We start from the raw sequence: 20803 nt of genomic DNA, 5'->3' as shown, positions 1-20803 counted from the left end.
TCTAAGCTTGCTCAATTATTTATTATATTCGGGTATATATAAATGTGACCAATGTAAACTGACCCCACAATGAACTCGGATTCTTCGTGCCCTGCATTCCTCGTGTGTTTACAATATTCATGAGCATGGGGAAACCAACAATACAGACTTTTTGGCAGATATTAGACCGCTACAGGATATACGAGTTCCTATAAGAAAATGGAGACACGTTTTCGACGAACGATTTAAGTTACTTAATAAAGACAAAGGGCTTTTATATTTGTTTAGAAGACTGTGTGATAATGGAGTCTCAGAATGCATCAAACGTTGTGATTATCTGACCATGGAGCCAAAATATTTCTATTGTTCAAACATCCTGCTTACGTTCGATGGCGGACAGCTTTCGTTGGGCATTTACTAGGAAAATGCTCATTCTTTATTCCAAGCAGTACCTGTTTACAAGTTTTGTTCGTTCTCAACAATGTCCGTTTACTGAAGATTACTCTTTTTTTATCCGAACAGTACCCGTCTATTAGTTTATTCGTTTTCAGCAATGCCCGTTCACTAAGAAAAGACGAGATTGTCCTCACACGAACCAGGTGGAGAGACTTTTTCATTGCTATTTAAAAATGAAACATTTTTGGGCAACAACACTTTCGATTCGAACCAAACATTTCCAGATCGACGAGCTGTATTTATGCATGGTCATTTGATTTGTGGTTACTTGCAGCATGTAGTTGTTAGACTGTAAACTCCAGTGATGGTATATAGGCTAATTATCTTATTGGTCCGTGAGTTTTTGTAAGTTTACTTGTTGCACTTGCGCATGCGTACATAATAAAATAAGGAATATCCCTGTATTCTGATGACTGAAAACATGGCTGCTGTTGTTTTTGTTTTTGTACTATAGTATCACGTCAACTTACGCTAACACAGATATTGTTATAACCATCAACAAAATCATCAGCTCCTTGACAATCAACGAATTTCTTTTTTTCACAAAAAACACCATTGAAACTTAATTAATTAATTTTGAATGAAATCTCCAAATTGTAGCCTAAGATTGTTGTTAATGGGCTCATGTCATTGGATGATTAATATTAAAATACCACTTGTCAGTTGTCATAATGAGAGGCTCTCAATTTGTGCTACGCGCATGCGTGTACTGGGTAGTACGTGTCAAATGCAAATTACATTAGAGCTACTAGTATGCAAGTGTAAATATTATACAATTGTAAAATGTACTCTCAAAAAAAAACATGATACTAGTATAAGGAAATAATTTGCTGAACCCCAATGTACCTTGAAAGCTACATTGGGGGGGGGGGTAGTTGTGGTTATTTCTCTCAAACAGCCCGAGGGAGCCAAGAGGGCTGATTCCATGTGTTCAAAAGTTTCACAACTTATCCGTTACCGGACTTCATTTGTGCCAATATTTTAGGAAGTTCTAGAAATGCTGAAGCCACTTATGCAGCTTGTCGTTTCGCATCGGTACTAGGTCCAAGCATGAGAGGACTGTAGAACGGATTCGGTTGCTGGTACGAACTTTTCTAAACATAGTCAAGTATGCTTCAATATATCCAACATGTATATACGGTATTATACCATCTGTAAAGTATGATAACATGGTGGCTATTCATCCATATTACCATAATGGTGGGGAGGGAGTAAATAAAGGCGGACAAAACCAGCATTTACAAATGTCTTCGTCTGTAGAAGATTCCTGTCTGTACGCCAGGGGGTTATTGAATGTTGTAACATGAGTTTTAACATTAATTAAAATACAAATATCAAAAATAACATCACAATCACAGACCCTGTGATCACCGGTTAATCAGAGCAAAAACTACGTCCACGGCAGCTGCGTTACAGCGAAGTCGACCATGGTTAAACAAAACTAGTCATTATTTTAACTCAATCAAAACAAAGTAATATACCACTTTGGCTAAACTCGGAAATCGCGCAGATTTCCGCGTGCCACATACCGTATGTAAAATCACAGCCCCCGCTAGAGGGATTATGGTAAAATATATACATGTTATATTTCAGTTTTGACAAAGTAAGTACCGACAATTTTACTTTAAAATATACGTACTGAAAACGTATTACGCCACGTACTAATGCTGCTTGTCACCGTCCATCTATTTACATCGGTCAGGGGGGAACTTCCGGGTGATGGGTACTCACATAGGAAAAGAGGTAAGTGATATTCCGCCCAAATGGGGTTCTTTCTCACAAATATTCCCCAGCTTAGATATGGATTCACTTTTTTTAGAAAAAAAATCTTGACATGGATCCGAAAAGTTTGTAGATTTCGTGTCGTTCACTGACGGCACAGACTCCATATCATGGTACCCTATAGCAGCGGCTTATGACGTCACTCGTTTTGTGGTGACAATATTCCAATCGAAGAAGACACGAACAAGAAGATACGTTCACCATGAAGCTACGATCTATTATTTAACCACTACTTATAAATGTGCTGTACGAATGAAATGCGACACAGCAAAATTATGATACACTACAAAGTGAAAGCGTATTCCGATACGGCGCTCCTGAATAATGAAAAATTTAATTTGTTGTCGTTGGTGGCGCCATCTACCCGTCTTTCTCGAAAAGCGTGCTGAAGAAAATAACACAGTTCAAAAACGAAAATAAATTTACCGACATCATTGTAACATGTTTAAATATAGATATACACTGCTATAAAATAGTATAATCCGCATGAAGTGATCATTTTCTTTGAAGAGAAGATTAAAAACAACGTCCACATCGAAGACGCCGATCCAGAAGAAGTACACACACTAATCAACTACTGTTATTCAGGCGTCATTGCGTTATCCAGTTAAATATCTCGAAATTTATCAATTCTTTGTCAAATTTTGTTGCCACTGTGACGTCCTGGCCGACTTTGCAGAAAAGGTAATTTCTGAGAATTTCGAGGAACTTTGTTACCTTTCTTGAATGATTGGATGGCGACTAAGAAAACATTCATCGGCGATCATAATAAGCCATGCTGCCGTCCGTAATAACACATTCTTTTGCACCTCAAGACAGACTATGACAGTCCGCCTGTGATTCCTGGCAGTCGACCAATCCTCTACATGTTTCTAATGAAACATCATCATCACCGCCCTCAGTAGTGGCTTATAGAGGTGAAATACACGTTTTTCTATTACACGGTGGCGAGCAGCAATCGCGTTTCACGCTCGTATATTATATAGATTCACAACACACATCGAACACGGCTACATTCCTGACGAGTGCTTTGCAAGTGATGATATGGTTATCGTGCCAATGTAAAGGCATTTACTCCCTGTGAAATGAATACAATAGTATCGCATATTCTACAGTGTACCCCGCTGCCAACTTAAGCTCCAAGACGTCCAAATTACAACAAGCATCGACCCTGCAATAAACCCAAAAGTAGTTTCAATGTTATGTGTACTTTTTATGTAGAACCTAAATATGACACAACGTATTTATTTTGGGCTGAAGGTAGACAAAAATATGTTGCTGATTCATGATATTTATAATTAGCATCGATGCCTGTGAGAAACATCCGATTTTATAAAAACTTATAAATACTCGTAAATATACACGTCCAACGCAATTGTCTATAGCTCTCACCGTAGATAATATACATGGACATGCGCACTGGTGCATCTGCTGAATTATGATTGGTGTTTTGATATCTAAAGTTGTCATGTGGATCGTGGTCATCTGGATCATGGCTCACTTCAGCAGCAATTTCTGTTTTAAAGCGAACATATGCCTTGAACTTGGACACCATCGGTCGTTTACTGTGTTTCAACATCGTACCTGCAAAATAAATTATGTATATTTGTATTTGTGGTGCACACATGTATATCACGTGTAATGGCGTCGCCTGGAAGGTTTTGGATGAACTATTCTTATCTACAATGTTCGTCGTTCCTTTAGCGATTTTAGTGGATATTTACAGCAGACGCCAACTTGAAATAAAATTATAACCTTGCAAAGTAAGCCGATATTAAGATTGTGGGCGGTGTTTAAGGTGAATGTTCTTCGACGTTCTCTACGCCGACTATGATGATGGTGTTATCGTATATTCCAGTACGGATTTCATAAAACAAATGCATATTGGGCTATCCTTCTGTATTTTTCAGCTCAAAACAACGCTAAATATAAAGTATATACGAGTTGCAATCTTCGGAAAGTGTCGATTCGAATAGCCGCAAAAGTATGTTGAACCAAGCTCTTATCGAAAACGCCCACCTTGGCCCAGGTATAAAATATATCATCATGTATATATTATACGACATTATTACTAACCGTTCCGTGATCTGTCGCCCACAGGAAGTAAAAAATAGTATTCTCTTGCTAGATCATGGAGGTGTTTCTTTCTTCGGTCTGGTACAGTCTTAAGACGCGTGAACCTGCAGGACAGGTATCCGTCTGAATACGAACCTTGGAAGTTGCTTACACCGTGCTGAATCAAATTTAAATGAGAGAACGCCACCAACGGTAATTCAGTCGGTTCTTGGATACATGATTACACATTTGGCGGGCGATTTAGCATTGGAAGGCAGGCATTGCTACTAAGCAATGAGGTAATATTTTGATATGGAGCAAAATATTAACTCATTTTCAAATTTATTTCGTGGTTTGTCACACTTTATTTTCACCAAAGTACATACATTGTATATAAGTCGATTGAGACCTTTGATATACGACTTACTACCTATGTTTTTTACGCAATTTAAAAACACTACGTTCCACAACTCTACTCAATTATTAAAGAGCCAATGTGGATAAATACTCGAGTAGTTTACAATAATTTTGAAAATGCTTCTACGTAATGCTTCGATGCAATAATGAAAATAATATTAACTCATTTTCAAATTTATTTCGTGGTTTGTCACACTTTATTTTCACCAAAGTACATACATTGTATATAAGTCGATTGAGACCTTTGATATACGACTTACTACCTATGTTTTTTACGCAATTTAAAAACACTACGTTCCACAACTCTACTCAATTATTAAAGAGCCAATGTGGATAAATACTCGAGTAGTTTACAATAATTTTGAAAATGCTTCTACGTAATGCTTCGATGCAATAATGAAAATAATTGTTTTGGTAATTCCAAGACATTTGCGCCCATATAATGTTTTTACTTCACGATAAATCGTGTTCATTGTTGTTTATATCAAATATCAAATCGAATAACTTATTAGTAAATTGTTCAAAAAATATTGAAAGGAACATATTGTAATTAATTATTAAACTTGACTTACCAGCGGGTACGGGTAATTTTTTCTACCAAAATTATAAGAATGAATTAATTCGATGGCGAAATATCTATTTATAATGCACGTATATACATCGTCTTGACCCTGAAATAATTCAGAGAATGTTCAGTATGTAAATACTAAAAACAATAACAACGACGTCATCACAGAGAGCAACAACATAGTTTATATTTCAACTTCGGGACTGGAATAATTCACTTTATTCCCAATAATCCGGGCTTGGGGAGTTGGAACTAGTATTGAAACCCTAATACGGTTGTCCCGACTTGATGGACCATAAACGCGATATTCAATCGCTATACCATGAACGCATGTTTGCAATAATGTCATCGAGAAAAACACAGCAGTCGCTGATTTAAAGTTAAATTTCCGTGACATGACGACATTTCAGTTGTAAGTTCCGATAAAGTTGTACGATCTGCACTCTGTAGAAAACACAGACCCCTGTAAACATCATAAGGGATTTTAGTTCTGTACTGTGCATGGGCAATCTTATCCATCAGAATTCTGCAAACGAATTTAGTACCTCCTGAAATTAAATAAGTCATGTAAACTTCAAAACGCACAGAAATTGCAACAATTATGATTAAGTTGGTGATCAGACACGACAACGGCTAACTTCAGCGGTCCAGTATTTCAAAGTGTGTTGCCAAAGAAACTGTTTTTTTTCTGACAATAATAAATATTCTGCATATATATGTAGGAATTTTACAATTCTATTATATTCTTAAGTGACATACTTGTCATGGGCGACTACGTAGTCAACACAAAACGTGAACTACTTGCCATATGTTGGTCGAAAGAAAATCCCAACGAAATCCATCCATCGGATTTGCCCATCAACTCAATTGAAACTGCATCTTTTCGTTCGTTAACGGTCGTCTCTTTGTACGTGACGATGAGGTCACAGCCTCGTCCGCGACAACGGTGTGGGTATGTAACACATCCCATCTTGAGACCGCATCCGACACCATCGGGTTCCCTGTAGTATGTGACGTCATCGAGGGCATCGGTCAGAAGAAATGACAACAAAACGTACGGTATTGAGTTGAAGAAAATCATTTCTGTAAACTGTAACACAAATTTGTGACTCAGTAGGCACATCGATAGTGAGATAACAGTCGGTTAGAAAACACTTATTGGCTCAAAAACAGCATTTAGTAAAATTGTTCGCTGGAGTACACTAGTGTCGTACAATTATAACTACGCATAAACAAACACGTCGTGGTGAATCGTTCGCTTCACAATCCACTGGACTGTTCTCGAAATGACATCATGTATTTCCCCCATTGATCACTGGTAGGTAGAAGAACGCGCACATAATGTAGACGATGGAGTGAAGGATCTATACCAGTGAAATGAGTTGAAAGGTCATGTTCATTACTTTTTACATAGAGAACAATATGTAGATATTATTAATATCTACCTCACGTATGGTGGTGCTGCAGTGTTCGTTTCTGTCTACTAATACATATATTCGAAAAGTACAGAGCTTCTCTGCGATGACGGGAGTAATCCCATAATGCACATGTACTTAGCGAGGAACGCTTGTACGCCATATGTATCGCATTCCAGCAACTTGAATGCTAAGACTTCGTGGAATCCAATGTGACGGATGAGTGGAGATATATGGGGAATCCTAAAATGCAGTACGTTCCATTTATATATAGGCAATTTGACACTTATGCGGTCAACTGGATAGTGAATGAGATTAAATGACAGTGTTTGTTTATTTGGTAAATGGTGCCATGGTTGATACAAATGTACAGTATAAAACAGATTCTCGATTTGTGCAATTGTTGTAACCCAGGAATCAACAGTTGCAGAAATATGTGACGTAATCGTGATACACTGTATAATACTAGTACAACTATATAAAATGTGTCATAATAGTCCTTTTTAAAATTTGCTCACCAAACAGTCAGCGATGGCGAAAAACAGTCAAATTGATTTTGTTTTGTTTTCACGGTCACCCCGTTTTCTTGGCAATACAATACAATTAACAACTCAAAAAATGTGTTTTTTATTATTAAAAACACACGAAAAACTCTATGCACCTATATGTTCTGCCCATCCCATCTATTCCAAAAAGTGGGCCACTATCTATCAAGGACATTGTACTCGTCATTTACGACAACGATTCCTCATCTGATCTGATGTGGACAATTTAGCACACCATTTACGCGTACAGCTTGATCCGGAACTTGATACACGACGTGTAATACTAAGGTAAGTGTGATCAACATTATGTATACAAATACGTAATCTAATTTATCAAATGATACTGAATGTTAGACAGATACATACGAAAAGGTCAACTCTAGCAAAGAGGACACATGCTATTTAGATATTAGTATGTTATTACATTACCACATGGAAACGAGAGAGCGTTCAGGTCAAAGGTCATATGAATCGTATAGGATAGTTTCTCATTACGATGTACACAACACGACGAATTAGAAGCCTACGCATATTTTTTGAGAAAGTTGGTAATAAATCACATCATGAGAATTTTCATTGCTTTATTATGAAATATCATGGAGCTATTGTCCCATGGCACCATGAAATAGTATTCTTATGTTTGTTAAAGTGAGGTATTTTGGATGTCCCATTTTTTTTTAGAACAATTACATTTTTTTATACTTTTTAAAACACAGATTTTTTAAATAATTTAGGACAACAAAAAGTATCCCATCATTCACAATATATAATTTTTTTCAGCCTATGTCACCAGACTACAGTTTGAGATATGACGTAATATCTATGCCATAGGAACCTATAGTAAAAACGTTATAATACTGACAAAATGACCTAAATCCACCCTATCCACTAATTTATAATACAACTATCATTTTCTCAAAAATTAGACTGGTAACCCCAACTTTGTAACTCAATATCCTTATATTACCCGGAAGTACAATTTATTGTAAAATGAATCATAAATTCTGGATACTATTTACATTTATAAACAGACTTCCACTTTAATGGTTCGTCATGTGATTTGATACGAGGTACTTAGTGTACGTGTCGCTGCAAAATACGAACTCGGTGACATAATGACGTAATGAGTTAACCATATCCAGTCTACCACAACTGTATGTTGTTATTTAATGTTTATACTAATGGTATTCTCTCCATCTTAATATTGTATGTATTAGATTACGATTAAAGTGAAATGAGATTGTTATTGATAGCAAACGAGTTCACTGCTTGCACCGACCACAAAGGGATGATGTCAGTCGATGTTACGTTGTCATCAGAATTAATAGAATTTTTTTTTTACTATTTAGAATAAACAGACGTGTTTCAAGTACTACGTTTTAACCGACCACTAAAGATGCTGATATACGTGTCTTAGTCTTCATAAAAAAACACAATTATTCTATGTTTTTAAGATACACACTGCCCCTTGCACTGCGCAACAAAAGTTTAGCTGTTGCCATGTTCACACCAATGGAGATATGCCTGCCTCATAGTGTCTCATAGTAACCATGGCAGGACAGGCTGGGAGATGCGACTAACGTGTTTTACGCCGAATTTTACAAGTTTCAATAAAACAATTAACTCGACAGATTATGTAAAATACTGTGACATGTCGGAATGAAATGTAGTACGATCGGCAGTTATGAAATAATTTCCTGGTAAAGTTAATACTCACGAATAATTATAATAATAAACAGTCATTGTAGTATCGTTAATATCTAATTAAATGTCAATTACTAGTAAGTTCTGAAGTACTATTCACGTAGCTGTGTGGCCCCACATTTATTTTTCTATTTTCGAGTCTACGCTCTGGTGGGTGATTACAATACTAGAAATGAGAATCAATATTAAATAAGTTTGAACGATCTACATACCTCATGCGTCTAGAAGGTCATAGTCATTCTCTTGAACGTAAACGTTATCAAACACATCCTCTAAAAGTTGAATACTGAAAACGTTTAGTTACCGACGCAGCATTAGAGAGTTTACAAACATCATTCTGTGCCTGTGCTACTGTGGTGGCGCTATTCATTCCGCGGGACAGTTGCACTACTCTAGATGTATCGTATTTCGTAAACTTGAATGCTAACACTGCTTGGAATTCAATTGATGTCACAAAAAGTTATGTATGACAGCCGGCAACGAAAGGAATGAAATGGCATGATTTACGTCAATAGCGTTGCTATGGTATATTTTAATATTTCAAATAAATAATCTGAATTGAATACTGGTGTTCGTTTATTTAAAATGTATATATGATGTTGCAATTAAATGGACAAATCACAGAGGAGAAGTGGCTAAATGCAACTGTCTTTCAGAGGTTAAGGATCACTCTTTTAAAACTTTATTTCTGAACATTTTCTATCGTATACTTTAATGGTCTACCTACATTATGCGTTGGTATATATTCGTCTGTGTATCAAATTTAATATATCAACTTTCTGATTTATTTATCTAATATTTTGGTGTTGGATCACACCAACCCTGGTAAATTAATGGACATAAACTTATGTTAAATAATTAATGACGATTTCAAGTTGATTTGTGAATGAGGTTTTGTTAAACACTATAAAGTAAATTGACAAGATCTTAGCAATACTTACTTGTGTGTGCACGTTGTTACTGTGAAGATCGTCCCGATCAATGTTATACAATATTATAGTTGAATCGCCAAAGTCGCCATGTTCGACGTAGGTCCCATGCGACGAACGCGGCGCTACGACTATTACGATTCAACGCTGTCTAACTATGGGTATTATGGGAAACAATCAACTTAGACGTCAAGCGCACGTTTTTCCTCGTAGCCAGTAGCAGTTTAGCCTAATTTCATTGATTCTTAAACAGTTGTTATGCACAATTTATGCAATTAAAAACTCCCATACAATTTTATTACTTGAAATGGGGCTACATATACGAGGTACGAACATGCATTTTTTCAGTATTGTCGTTTGATAGCGTAATATTGATTGCGTAATGCATTGGACACATCTGATCATTCATTCGATGAAAAAATAAAACTCTATAATACGCAAATTGCCCTGGTTGTGTTGGTACGTACAATAATAATCACTGCTCATGCGTATTAGTGGTTTTGAATTTTCATCCAACGAATACTGTTTTTAATAAATCACAATCCAATTTTGTTCACAGTATGGGACACCAAAAACATCTATGTTTTCTTCCATACTACTTAATCACGTTTTAATTAATAAAGCGATGTGCACTAAATATTTATTAAATTTACAGTAAAGATACAGTTTTAACAAATGGTCTGAAATGGTGAGGTAATTCACGGGAAGGCAACGGTGAATGTGGGATCGTATCAACGGACTCCGAAGCAAATGAATTAGACAGTATATGTATTCTGATTCAATGCTGTGATTTGAATCTGTGGTCGTTTTAATATATACAATAACATTGATACATAATGTATGTATACTAACGACTGGACTGGTAACTTGATGATTGTATATGGTGTTCAGCCTGCATTTCTCCTGCGACCCACCGCCCACTAATGACGATCACGGAAGTTTGGCCAGGACGCCATCATCGTCTTACTTCGGTCGCGAAATTGTTCCATACACTCACCGGGAATATCGTCAGCTAATTGGCTGCAAACAATTTTCCCCAAAATTTAATAACGACCTGGTTTTCTGAAAGAAACAGTGTTTGTATTGTCAGAATATGACGATCATTTGCTGGCTAGTACAAAACAATTTCGCCACAATGGGACGATGATGGCGCCCTGACCAAACTTCATTGGCGTGTGTCAACCAACCAGATTAGCCGTTACAAATATAAAAAGAGGTGGTATAATTGGCCGGTTTTGATTCGCCATACAAAGCTGCGTGGCAGGTTCAAAACTGGGGTTCAAAAACAGGAAAGTGTGCTAGTATTTTTTGTGAAATTCTTGCAGAGATACTTTGGTGGGAATTAAAAACTGAAAATTAATATTTCGTAGAGGTGAGTAATGCTGATATCACGGCAGTGTTATATATTATCGGTGAACTGCTATGTACAACAAATATCGTTTAGTTTCCAGCGATTTTATATTCAACTGAAAACATGGCGTTTTTACCAACATAACAGTACTTCGATCATTGTCAGACTTGGCTGTGGCTCATATCCCCATGTCCAGCCGTAGTTTACTTACTAATGGAGGCTTGTCGGCATGGAGCTATGGCACTATGCGGGGCAGAAGGGTGGCTATCCGTGGTTTGGTGTCGTTTGGGGTCCGGTTTATATTCCGACACTGCCGTGTATACTGACAGACCTATGACCTATCGGGACCCAAAACAACTCGAAACCACGGCTAAAGGGTGTTTTTTTTTTTATCAGAGTCCTCTTTGAATTGCAGTGTTTTGCTCTCTGTTTATAGTGAAAATGGAAAATGTTTGTTGACAAATCACAACGAAAATACGTTTTTAGCATAGACTCTTTGCTGCAGTGCAGTTTTAGCAGCTCCGATTGGGATATGATGGGCTACTATACGGCTAAAGAGCTGCAGGTCGGTGCATAGAGTAAATGCACGATTTGATATCAATTCATATTACTAGAGGAGGGTGATAAACATTCAAGATCATCACAACTTAATTAAATTAAAATAATTAAAGGTGTCGACTAAACCCGAACAACGGTAAAACTCGGCTAGTGGTTGAAACCCACCAGGTTATTTGTTAATGGGAAGGTAAATGGGTGTTAACAGTATTGTACAAGGAGTCTTATCAAGGTTATCAAGGGTTGTTGATTTCAGTGTCACTGTGACCACAGGGGCTTGACGATCTACTCGTCTCAATGCATGGACGTCTATGGGACCGAGCGACGTCCCGGTACAGGTCCTTTCCCTTGCTCAAAATATTAGAAATTATAGAATTAAAGCAGTTTAATAATGTAAAGCAAGCATATGTTATTAAATTTAATCATGCTCCGAAACCACGAAAATCACTAATACTTGTTTCTGGCTGTTCTGCTTGCACTATATTATAAGACAAGGGAGGTAACACAATGTGCGCAAATTTTTCTAGCTGCCAAAAATCATACCTCAAAATACAAAATACCTTGTCCAAACTAGTTACGAGTGCTTATAAGACACTGGACTATCGCAAAATGTTGTCAGATTACATATAAATCATATATTTTTCCAGATTTTACGCATTTATTATGAAATTTGACAATTTCTATTCTCTGTGATACCACCTTCAGGTTGTGTCAATCTGTGCATGCGTGCACGCCCTCAAACGCTAGGACTGCATTTCCTTTCTTTGCTGCCAGAGTTTGAAATTCTCAACTATGCATAATCATTTATACACAATTCTATAATGTCTTTACCTGATTTTCTCTATTTAGTTGAAATATCAAACAGGATGCTTCAGATTTATCACGAATGATTATGCATAGTTTCTATTATTTTGAGCAAAGGCAAGGTCCTGTACCGGGACATAGTTGCTCGGTCCCATAAACGTCCATGCATTGAGACGAATAGATCGATGTGACACAACAGCAGTCATTTTCTAAAAAAAAAGTAGATATAGCATCTGAAAATAAAATGCTGCTACATATAAACACACAAAACAGACATGAAAGAAGTTAAAAATTATTGACAATTGACCACTTAACACTTCAGCGATTATGTCTGATCGAGTTTAACTATTTTCGTAATTAAAGGCCCAATTCATTTCCCCCTCCCCCGTAAGTGCTAATCAATGTTGTTAATTATACTGTAGAACAGGATATTATTTGCGCAGTTTAATTTTCTCTCTCTGTGCTAAAATTAAAATGTGTGAAAATTTCATTTAGGGGTTATTTATTTTAATTTTGCTGCCGTGGGTGCTGATATACACACCACACAACACTTGCATTCAAGTCATTCAAGCAGTGAAAAACAAAGTATTCATTTAATGTTTTTATTTCATTGTTAAAAAAAAATTACAGTCAATAAATATTTTTTTCCACAAATAGTAGTTAAAAACTTGAAAAATATTTGTCTGAAATCTGACAACTCGGCGTAACAGTGCCATAAAATTTATAAAAACTAGTTCAGACATGACATTTTTCTTCTGAATGTAAAATTTTTATACTAGTACATGTACCACAAGACTATTGAATGAAAATGTTATGTATTCATCGGAGACATTTTAGAACAGCAGCAATTTTTACAAAAAAATCTTCACATTGATGTCCTCTGAATACATAAAATATTGCCAGGCCTTTTTGTTCTTTGGCTAACCCCAGCTTCTGGAGTGTCGATGTCACATACGGAATGTAAAAAAATAATGAACGTGTTACAAAGTGATGTGGCATTGATCATTTTTATTGAATTATGTTTATTTCAACAATAGCGCTCGTCTGAAATGCAGTTTTGCCATATCATATCCATTTGCCCATGCTATGGGGATGACCACAATGCTTGTACGCTTAGGGAGCTGTCATGCTCCTGTCGGTCAACAATTTATTTAAAAAATATTCACTGCACGTTTCGTTCTACCAGCTACGGGTACATGTATTGCCATGTAACATTCTGATTGGTTGAAGGCATTTTTGATTCATTGGGTCAAAGGACACATGATGAACACTTAGAGCTTCACAACATCATGGCTGGTGGATCTGTGTTTTTACTTGTTTTACATGGCTTTTTGCAGATTGTTTTATTTTTGGTGCCAGCTATATACTAGTAATAATGATCTATAATTTTCCATATTGCAGTTGCAGTCATGCCAGAGCCTGAAGCCGGAAAGGACCTTCCAGTGAGAGTGGCACTTCGATGTCGACCTTTGATTACAAAAGAACTAACTGAAGGATGTCAGAAATGTCTGATATTTGTGCCAAATGAACCACAAGTGATCATTGGCAATAGGATTCTAAGCAGTCTGCAGTTTATGAGAAAGCAGTCTCTCCATTAGTTGAAGGCATCTTCCAAGGCAGGTCTCAATTATGTGTATATTGGGTTTCAAATGTGGTGGTGGTGTAAATTTCAGCCCTTGCCTTTGACCTTTGACCACCGTTTTCTCTCCAGGATACAAACAGCTATGGTTGATTACTGCACATTTACTATTTTCTATGGTTTCTGCATCAATTTTCTTTTTTTTCATTGAGGGCTCTTTATTCATAACGCTTTCTCAAGACAACTTAAATTCTGCATTCTGAGTACCTGTTGTAAGTTTGTATTGATTTGGGGTAACACACAAGACTGCCATGAATGTTTTCATTCTAAATATTTTTTTCTATTGTAATAACAAAGCTAAAAGTAATATAGTAGTGTATAGCAGTTCATGAGTCATCGAAGTTAGTAAAAAATGTTGAAATGTGCATATTCTTTATAACAACCCTATATATATTAATGTGTTTGGAACAAGATCACCTTGTTTGTTTATAGAATTCAGTCTTTACGGTTTCATCTTTTGTGGCTTCTATATGGATTTGTAGGCTAGGAAACCATCCTTTACTCGAAAGATAGCATGCACGTTAGGTCTTGCATAAATAGTTGAACAAGCTGGTCGAAATGGAAAGCTGTATGCAGAATTTCTTCAAAACATTATTTTTGTCATTACTACTTTTGGATCCTTGTGGCTCTGTTAGGGTTTATATTCCTATTGATGAACATGCATGTTATTTAATGTGACGATTATCCATTGTTGCAGGTTACAATGCCACTGTATTGGCATATGGTCAGACTGGTTCTGGTAAGACGCACACCATGGGTAGCGGCTACTGTGAGGCACAGGCCGAAGACGAGCAGTTAGTTGGTGTGATACCAAGAACTGTGAAGACTCTCTTCAATAAAATACAAGAGTGTGAGGAATCTGACTTTACTGTGAAAGTTTCTTACCTTGAGGTAAGATGCCTCATTTGCATAATCAAAAATGAAATTAATTTTCATTGTCAAATAAATAACATTCTGCATGTGAAGATTTGGATTAGTTGATTAGTTTCAGGTCATTTATGCTGAACTTTTTTGCTTGGTTATGATTATATTCATTAAATTTCAGGTGTACAACGAAGATATTAATGATTTATTGAGTCAATCAGCAAAAAAGGAAAGTTTACCTATACGAGAGGATAACACTGGTGGTATCAGGGTGAGTAAAATCGACGAGGCAGTCAAATAAAAAAGCCTTGGTACGCTGCTTTTCTTTTCAGTCTGTGGTATTTGCTGATGACTGTAAAGAAGATAAATGATTTTTTATGAATTGCTAAGAATTTAAATTACAAATACTAATCCCTCTCTTGTCTCTCCTCAAACCTTTCATAGGTTCAGGGTCTTGAGGAAGTTTTGGTTGCAGGTTTTAAAGACACTATGTCATGCTTAGAGAAAGGTTCTGTTGGAAGAACCACCGGGTCAACTGCAATGAACGCCACATCCAGTCGATCACATGCCATATTTACGATGCATATTGAACAAAGAAAAAAAGAAAATAGGTGAGAGCCAAGATTTAGATTGCATGTGTCACATTGAACTTTTATTCATATTGATGATAATGCAATCTGCAGATTGTATTGTTTCAGGACTTTTATGCTCATTTTTGCTATGCAAAGATATTGCATTGTGAGATTGTTATCCATCCAAACATTTGTATCTAGGTTCTCAATGGACAAGGTTGTAAAAGTCACGCTATGTTTGAGTCAGTCGTTACTTTTGGTAGGAAATGTTAATCTGCAATACATTTGTTGCCCCCCCCCCCCCAGTATTTTGTACCTTTTCGGCATACACAGTATTCTTAATTTACTGATGTGTTTTTATGTGTAGCCTTATTACAGTATAGTTAAGCATAACTTAACATTCAGTTGGCTTTAACCTTTTCACCATCAGACATTCTCACCCAAATTTTTCTGTACTTTATTTTTATAATCTTCAATATTTCTGAAAATGAACCCTGATTTTGGAGCCAACAGAAAAAATTTGAATATATTTTCATTTTTTTTTTCAAAAATGGGACTATTCTGTGAATTTGTAATGAAATGAGGGAACTGGTGGTGAAAAGGTTAAGTTGGCTTAATGCTAGCTTAGCGTGCTTTTAAAACTGACACATATCTGAATTGTGTAGAGTAATCTGTAAACATATCGCATAATAGTAACATAGGTAAGGTAAATACTACCAAGGACAAGTTGAAAATATTGATGACAATCATACTCTTAAAGTGGGGGAGTCGTCACTTACGCATGCGTCAGGTGGCCATAGCGTGTCATTGTTTAAAACCAGATGTCTACCCATGAGCCTTTGCGTTCCTAGCCTGTGTTATCATCGCTTGGGACTCAATTCTCGCGTGTACACAGGTGACAACCCTCTCGCTTTAAATACATACATACATAATGCTTTTGTGAAAAAGGATTAGCCAGCTTGGTATTTATGTTACTGTACTATATTTGGTTAACTTTATTTTTCAGTGAAGACTTATTATCTGCCAAGTTTCACTTGGTGGATCTGGCAGGATCAGAGAGAGCCAAAAGAACACATGCTGAAGGAGAGAGATTTAAAGAAGGTGGGTAGATAAACCAATTTCTTGTAATAAAATAAGCAATAAATACTCTACTAGACATGCAATTTGCATTTAGAGTTTGATCTTGTTTTTTACTAAATTAGCATTACTGAGAGGAAAATACTAGCAAGTTGGCAAGTACTGAAGCCATATGGCTGATGATCGAAAATGTAAAGTTGACATGACTGTTGATCAATAAGTCAAGAAAACTATGGCTCAGACGACAGCAATACACATCAAACTTCTTGAAAATGGCTTGCCTGATTTTGATATTATATTTATAGGTTCCCTGGGTAGGCCTTTAATCAGACTTCCTGACGTCAAATGTTTACAACCTGTAGGAAATTTTTGATATTTACTATGCAAGTAACAGCAGTGTTCTCCCCAGAGGGTTTTAGCATATTGGCCCGATACTCTATAATTTTCGCCGATATGCCATTGGTCAGGCCAAACTCTGTCCGATATCTTATTGTTTTCTAGTGAAAGGGCACAATTAACAGACTCCACACCTTAATGATTGACAGCGGATTAGGTAGTCTGTATCAAGAAAACAATTACCCCCGCAACAATCAAAAGGTGTTAATACATCCATGGTTCAACCTAGTACTGACGACGCCACAAGCAGAGAAACGAAAGGCTGAATCCCTCGCGTCTAGCAGTTTAGATTCAGAGTTGCTATACTTAATCCATGGATTAGGCAAACACAACGTGACAGAAAGCCCTTCCGATGTGATCCACTAGTAATTTGTAAACAATGTATTTGCACAAGACTCCCAGTTTCTTCTTTTCGAGTAGACAGTAATGTTTCACGTTCGTTTTTGTGTGGTTTTGATCTTTCTCAAATAAAACGAATCAGTGGATTTCTATTTTACTCAATGTTTATTCTCGTTTGATATTTTTAAACAAAATATGCACTCATTAAATAATTAATGAATATGCAAGTTTTTTGTTTTTATCGAACAAGGATAAGGAAGACAAAATGGCAGTAATTTCACTATTTTGATGTTTTGAGCATATTCACTGTGTTTTAATTCCACGAATTTGTCAAGGAAAGAATCTGTTTTATTGTTACTTTACATGTTCTCGTAGATTTTATTTAGCAGATTTTACTTGTCAGCAAAAATAGCAAAAAAAAAACCCAGTGAATAATTAAAGTATTAACAGTATTCAAGCACGCAATAATTTGGACGTATGCGCACATAATGGTCTCGATTAAATAAACAAACTATCGAAAAAGCTATTGATTCAATGAATTTGTTTTTAAACATGAATTTATAATTTTATTTTGTTAATTTATAATTACGATGATGATAACCGTTTGTCTCAACTGTTATGTTCTCACAATCTTATTTGTATCTAGTTTTTTTTCTGTACTGTAGATTAGCTTGCTGTCAACGTATGTTTTTTAAACATCTTGTCATTCATATCTATTGTCTTTAGGTATAAATATCAACAAAGGCTTGTTGGCACTGGGAAATGTAATAAGTGCCCTCGGAGATGAGAACAATAGAAAAGGACATGTTCCGTATCGGGATGCTAAGCTTACCCGACTATTGCAAGGTTGGCGATTCATATTTCATGGCGTTATTGTTATTTCACTCTGCTAAAAATATGCTACTTTACGTATATCATTGTTATCTCCTCTATATTTGCATATGTATGTGACCAAGTGCACATGTGCTTTATATTATAAGGTTATTATGAGAAGTATGAAGTACCGTACTTATCCGGGTAAGAGCCCATGCCTGGACAAACGCCCACCCCCCACTTTCGACACAATAAAGAAGTTGAGGTCATATCCGGGCACACGCTCAGGGGGGTCTTTTTCTACACAAAATTAAAAAACTGTGGTTGTATTAACAGTTGACTTTCTTGAAGTCTGTCGTGATACTTATAAAAATTGTTAATTGCGTAAAACAAGGGGTGAACGCAAAATAGCTGTGACAGCGCTCTGCCTTCAGTGCAGTGCGTTCACTGCTGATTTTTTGTCAGAATCATAACAGTCAGCAAGTCTATAAAAATAAATATTAAAGCAGAAACGGTAGTTCTCTTTTTGAAATATGTTGTGGCCCAAAAAAGGGCCGGCCGTTTGGTTTGTGCTTCCTTAGAAACGATTCAAGCAAATCGTATAAGGAGAGCCACTGAGCAAGTGTCGCACTCGTTCGGCTTTAGCGTCGTCGACAATGAAAACAATGTTGCAATATTGTAGCAACCCGTACCTGGGAGAATGGTTGAAATCACGTTATTTTGGCTTTATAAATATTTTGTAGCAGCTTGCGAATCTATAACTGGGGCCAGCAATTTTGCAATGTCACGCCGAAGACTGCCAACTTTTTTACCATCTTTTATCACTGCTATTGCATTTCTGTCATGAAAACTATTCTTCTGTCGTTGGATAAAAAAAAATTTCCTATTTCAAGTCCACCGCGATATCCATATAGTGAGACATTAAAACCGCCGGAACTTGCTGAATGATAACTTTCACCGTGATTAATAAGCATCGAGTCTGATAAGAAAGCAATGTCACAATTTGACCTTTTTGATGAAATACTAGTAGTGATGTCATTCTTAACCAATCAGTGAAGCAGATGCATAAAGGTCAAAGATGATTGCTAGACTGTAAACAAAAGCATCGTGTGCCATCGCAGCAGAGTGACCCCATTTTTCTTGTCTCTTTATTATGATTAGACATGAATGAAAAGTGCCAAGCTGGCAGACTGCGAAATCCATGGATTAAATGTGCTTAGTCCAAATTGTGTGGGAAGATATCGACGAACTACAGGAATAAGTTGTAGGGATTTTGTTCGACGGCTACAGTGACGCCGACTTGGACATTTGAGGGTTTTGAGTTTGACGATGATGGCAATGAACGTACAAATAAATATCTGAGTCTGAAGCTATGAATTTTTATAATCTTTACTGTGTAAATTTGTAAATTATTATTGATCTTGTATGACGGCTGATTCGTAATTTGTCTAGACCGGAAATCATTTTACGCAGTTTAACCCCTCACATTTTAATTCATTTTGAGTTCACGTGTATTGGACGTGTTTGTCGGCGGGAAATCCTAATTCAAATGATTTCTCACTGTCGATTTTTATTATTTCTGGTTTATTTGTCACATTATAAGCAATACATTATTTTTGTTTTACTTCTAGTGTTGCTTAGTGTTCATGTATTTCCGTTGCATGTTTTCATTTGCTGTACTATTCCCTGTGGCAGTTCGATCTGCGTGTTATCAATTTTCGCGAACTTTCGTTTTTTTTGCCGGGGATCTCCTGGCAAACGCCTACCCCTTCTTTTTGGCAATTTTCCATGTTCAGGACCCTGGTCTTATACCTGGATAAATACGGTATGCCTGAAGGCAGTGGGACGATCATATCGAACAACTTGTAGTGGCGGTTGTTGCATTCCTGTGCTGCATGAGTGCATACTTTGCGGTATTCTCATGATAGCCTAATTGATATATTTGTTACATCTTTTTTCTGCTTATAGAAATAATCTGCTGAGAAATAACAGCTTTGAAAATGGCAACCAAAAACGTTATGCATTCTGTGAAAGTTTGGGCTTATGAACAGGATTCTGTTTCCATCCTACGCTGTAGCATTTCTGTATTTGTTTTAAATGAAAGAAAGTGTTTGAATATGACATAAACTTGACACACATTCTACATTTTTGTATAATACCAGTAATGCTACTGATATTGAAAAGTCTTGAATAATTCATCTATTTTTGCTGCAGACTCTCTTGGTGGCAACAGCCAAACCTTGATGATAGCTTGTGTGAGTCCTGCTGACAGTAATCTGGAAGAGACCATTAACACATTGCGCTATGCTGATAGGGCTAGACAGATTAAAAACAAACCGATTGTCAACCGAGATCCAACTCAAGCAGAACTGAGTAGACTGCGTCAACAGGTAAAATTCATCTCATTCTGCAGAGAATAACTTCTATTGTTGACATGGCAACTAATATTAGTATTATTTTAGAATTCACAATATTTCAATTATAATATGTTCGTTTCTGCAATAATCAATGTGACTTCTGAGCTCAACATCGATTTTTAGCAT

At 36.5% G+C, this 20803-nt stretch overlaps 2 protein-coding genes across 2 annotated transcripts in view; one reads left to right on the top strand and one right to left on the bottom strand.

Moving 5' to 3' along the window:
* Positions 1-2413: 2413 nt before the first annotated feature.
* Positions 2414-9256, bottom strand: LOC144355898 (DOMON domain-containing protein FRRS1L-like). Its single transcript, XM_078010921.2, has 6 exons — positions 9134-9256; positions 6063-6347; positions 5262-5360; positions 4294-4450; positions 3610-3801; positions 2414-3388 (listed from the first exon to the last, which is right to left on the bottom strand). Exons 2-6 carry the CDS (start codon positions 6336-6338, stop codon positions 3327-3329), a joined length of 786 nt encoding a protein of 261 aa, XP_077867047.2. The 5' UTR covers positions 6339-6347; positions 9134-9256; the 3' UTR covers positions 2414-3326.
* Positions 9257-11063: 1807 nt separating this feature from the next.
* Positions 11064-20803, top strand: part of LOC100376433 (chromosome-associated kinesin KIF4-like) — a 30254-nt gene continuing 20514 nt past the window's right edge. The window contains 9 exon segments of the mRNA XM_085497956.1: positions 11064-11222; positions 13962-14108; positions 14111-14176; positions 14897-15090; positions 15245-15334; positions 15508-15674; positions 16642-16736; positions 18174-18293; positions 20475-20650. Of these exon segments, the coding sequence (XP_085354082.1) occupies positions 13970-14108; positions 14111-14176; positions 14897-15090; positions 15245-15334; positions 15508-15674; positions 16642-16736; positions 18174-18293; positions 20475-20650 (1047 nt within the window). The 5' untranslated portion in view covers positions 11064-11222; positions 13962-13969.

Source organism: Saccoglossus kowalevskii, chromosome 4 (assembly GCF_978046115.1).
Source record: "Saccoglossus kowalevskii chromosome 4, keSacKowa6.1, whole genome shotgun sequence".
Classification (NCBI taxonomy): Eukaryota; Metazoa; Hemichordata; class Enteropneusta; family Harrimaniidae; genus Saccoglossus; species Saccoglossus kowalevskii.
Note: the sequence above shows the minus strand (reverse complement) of the source record. Positions and strands in the feature narration are given on the sequence as shown.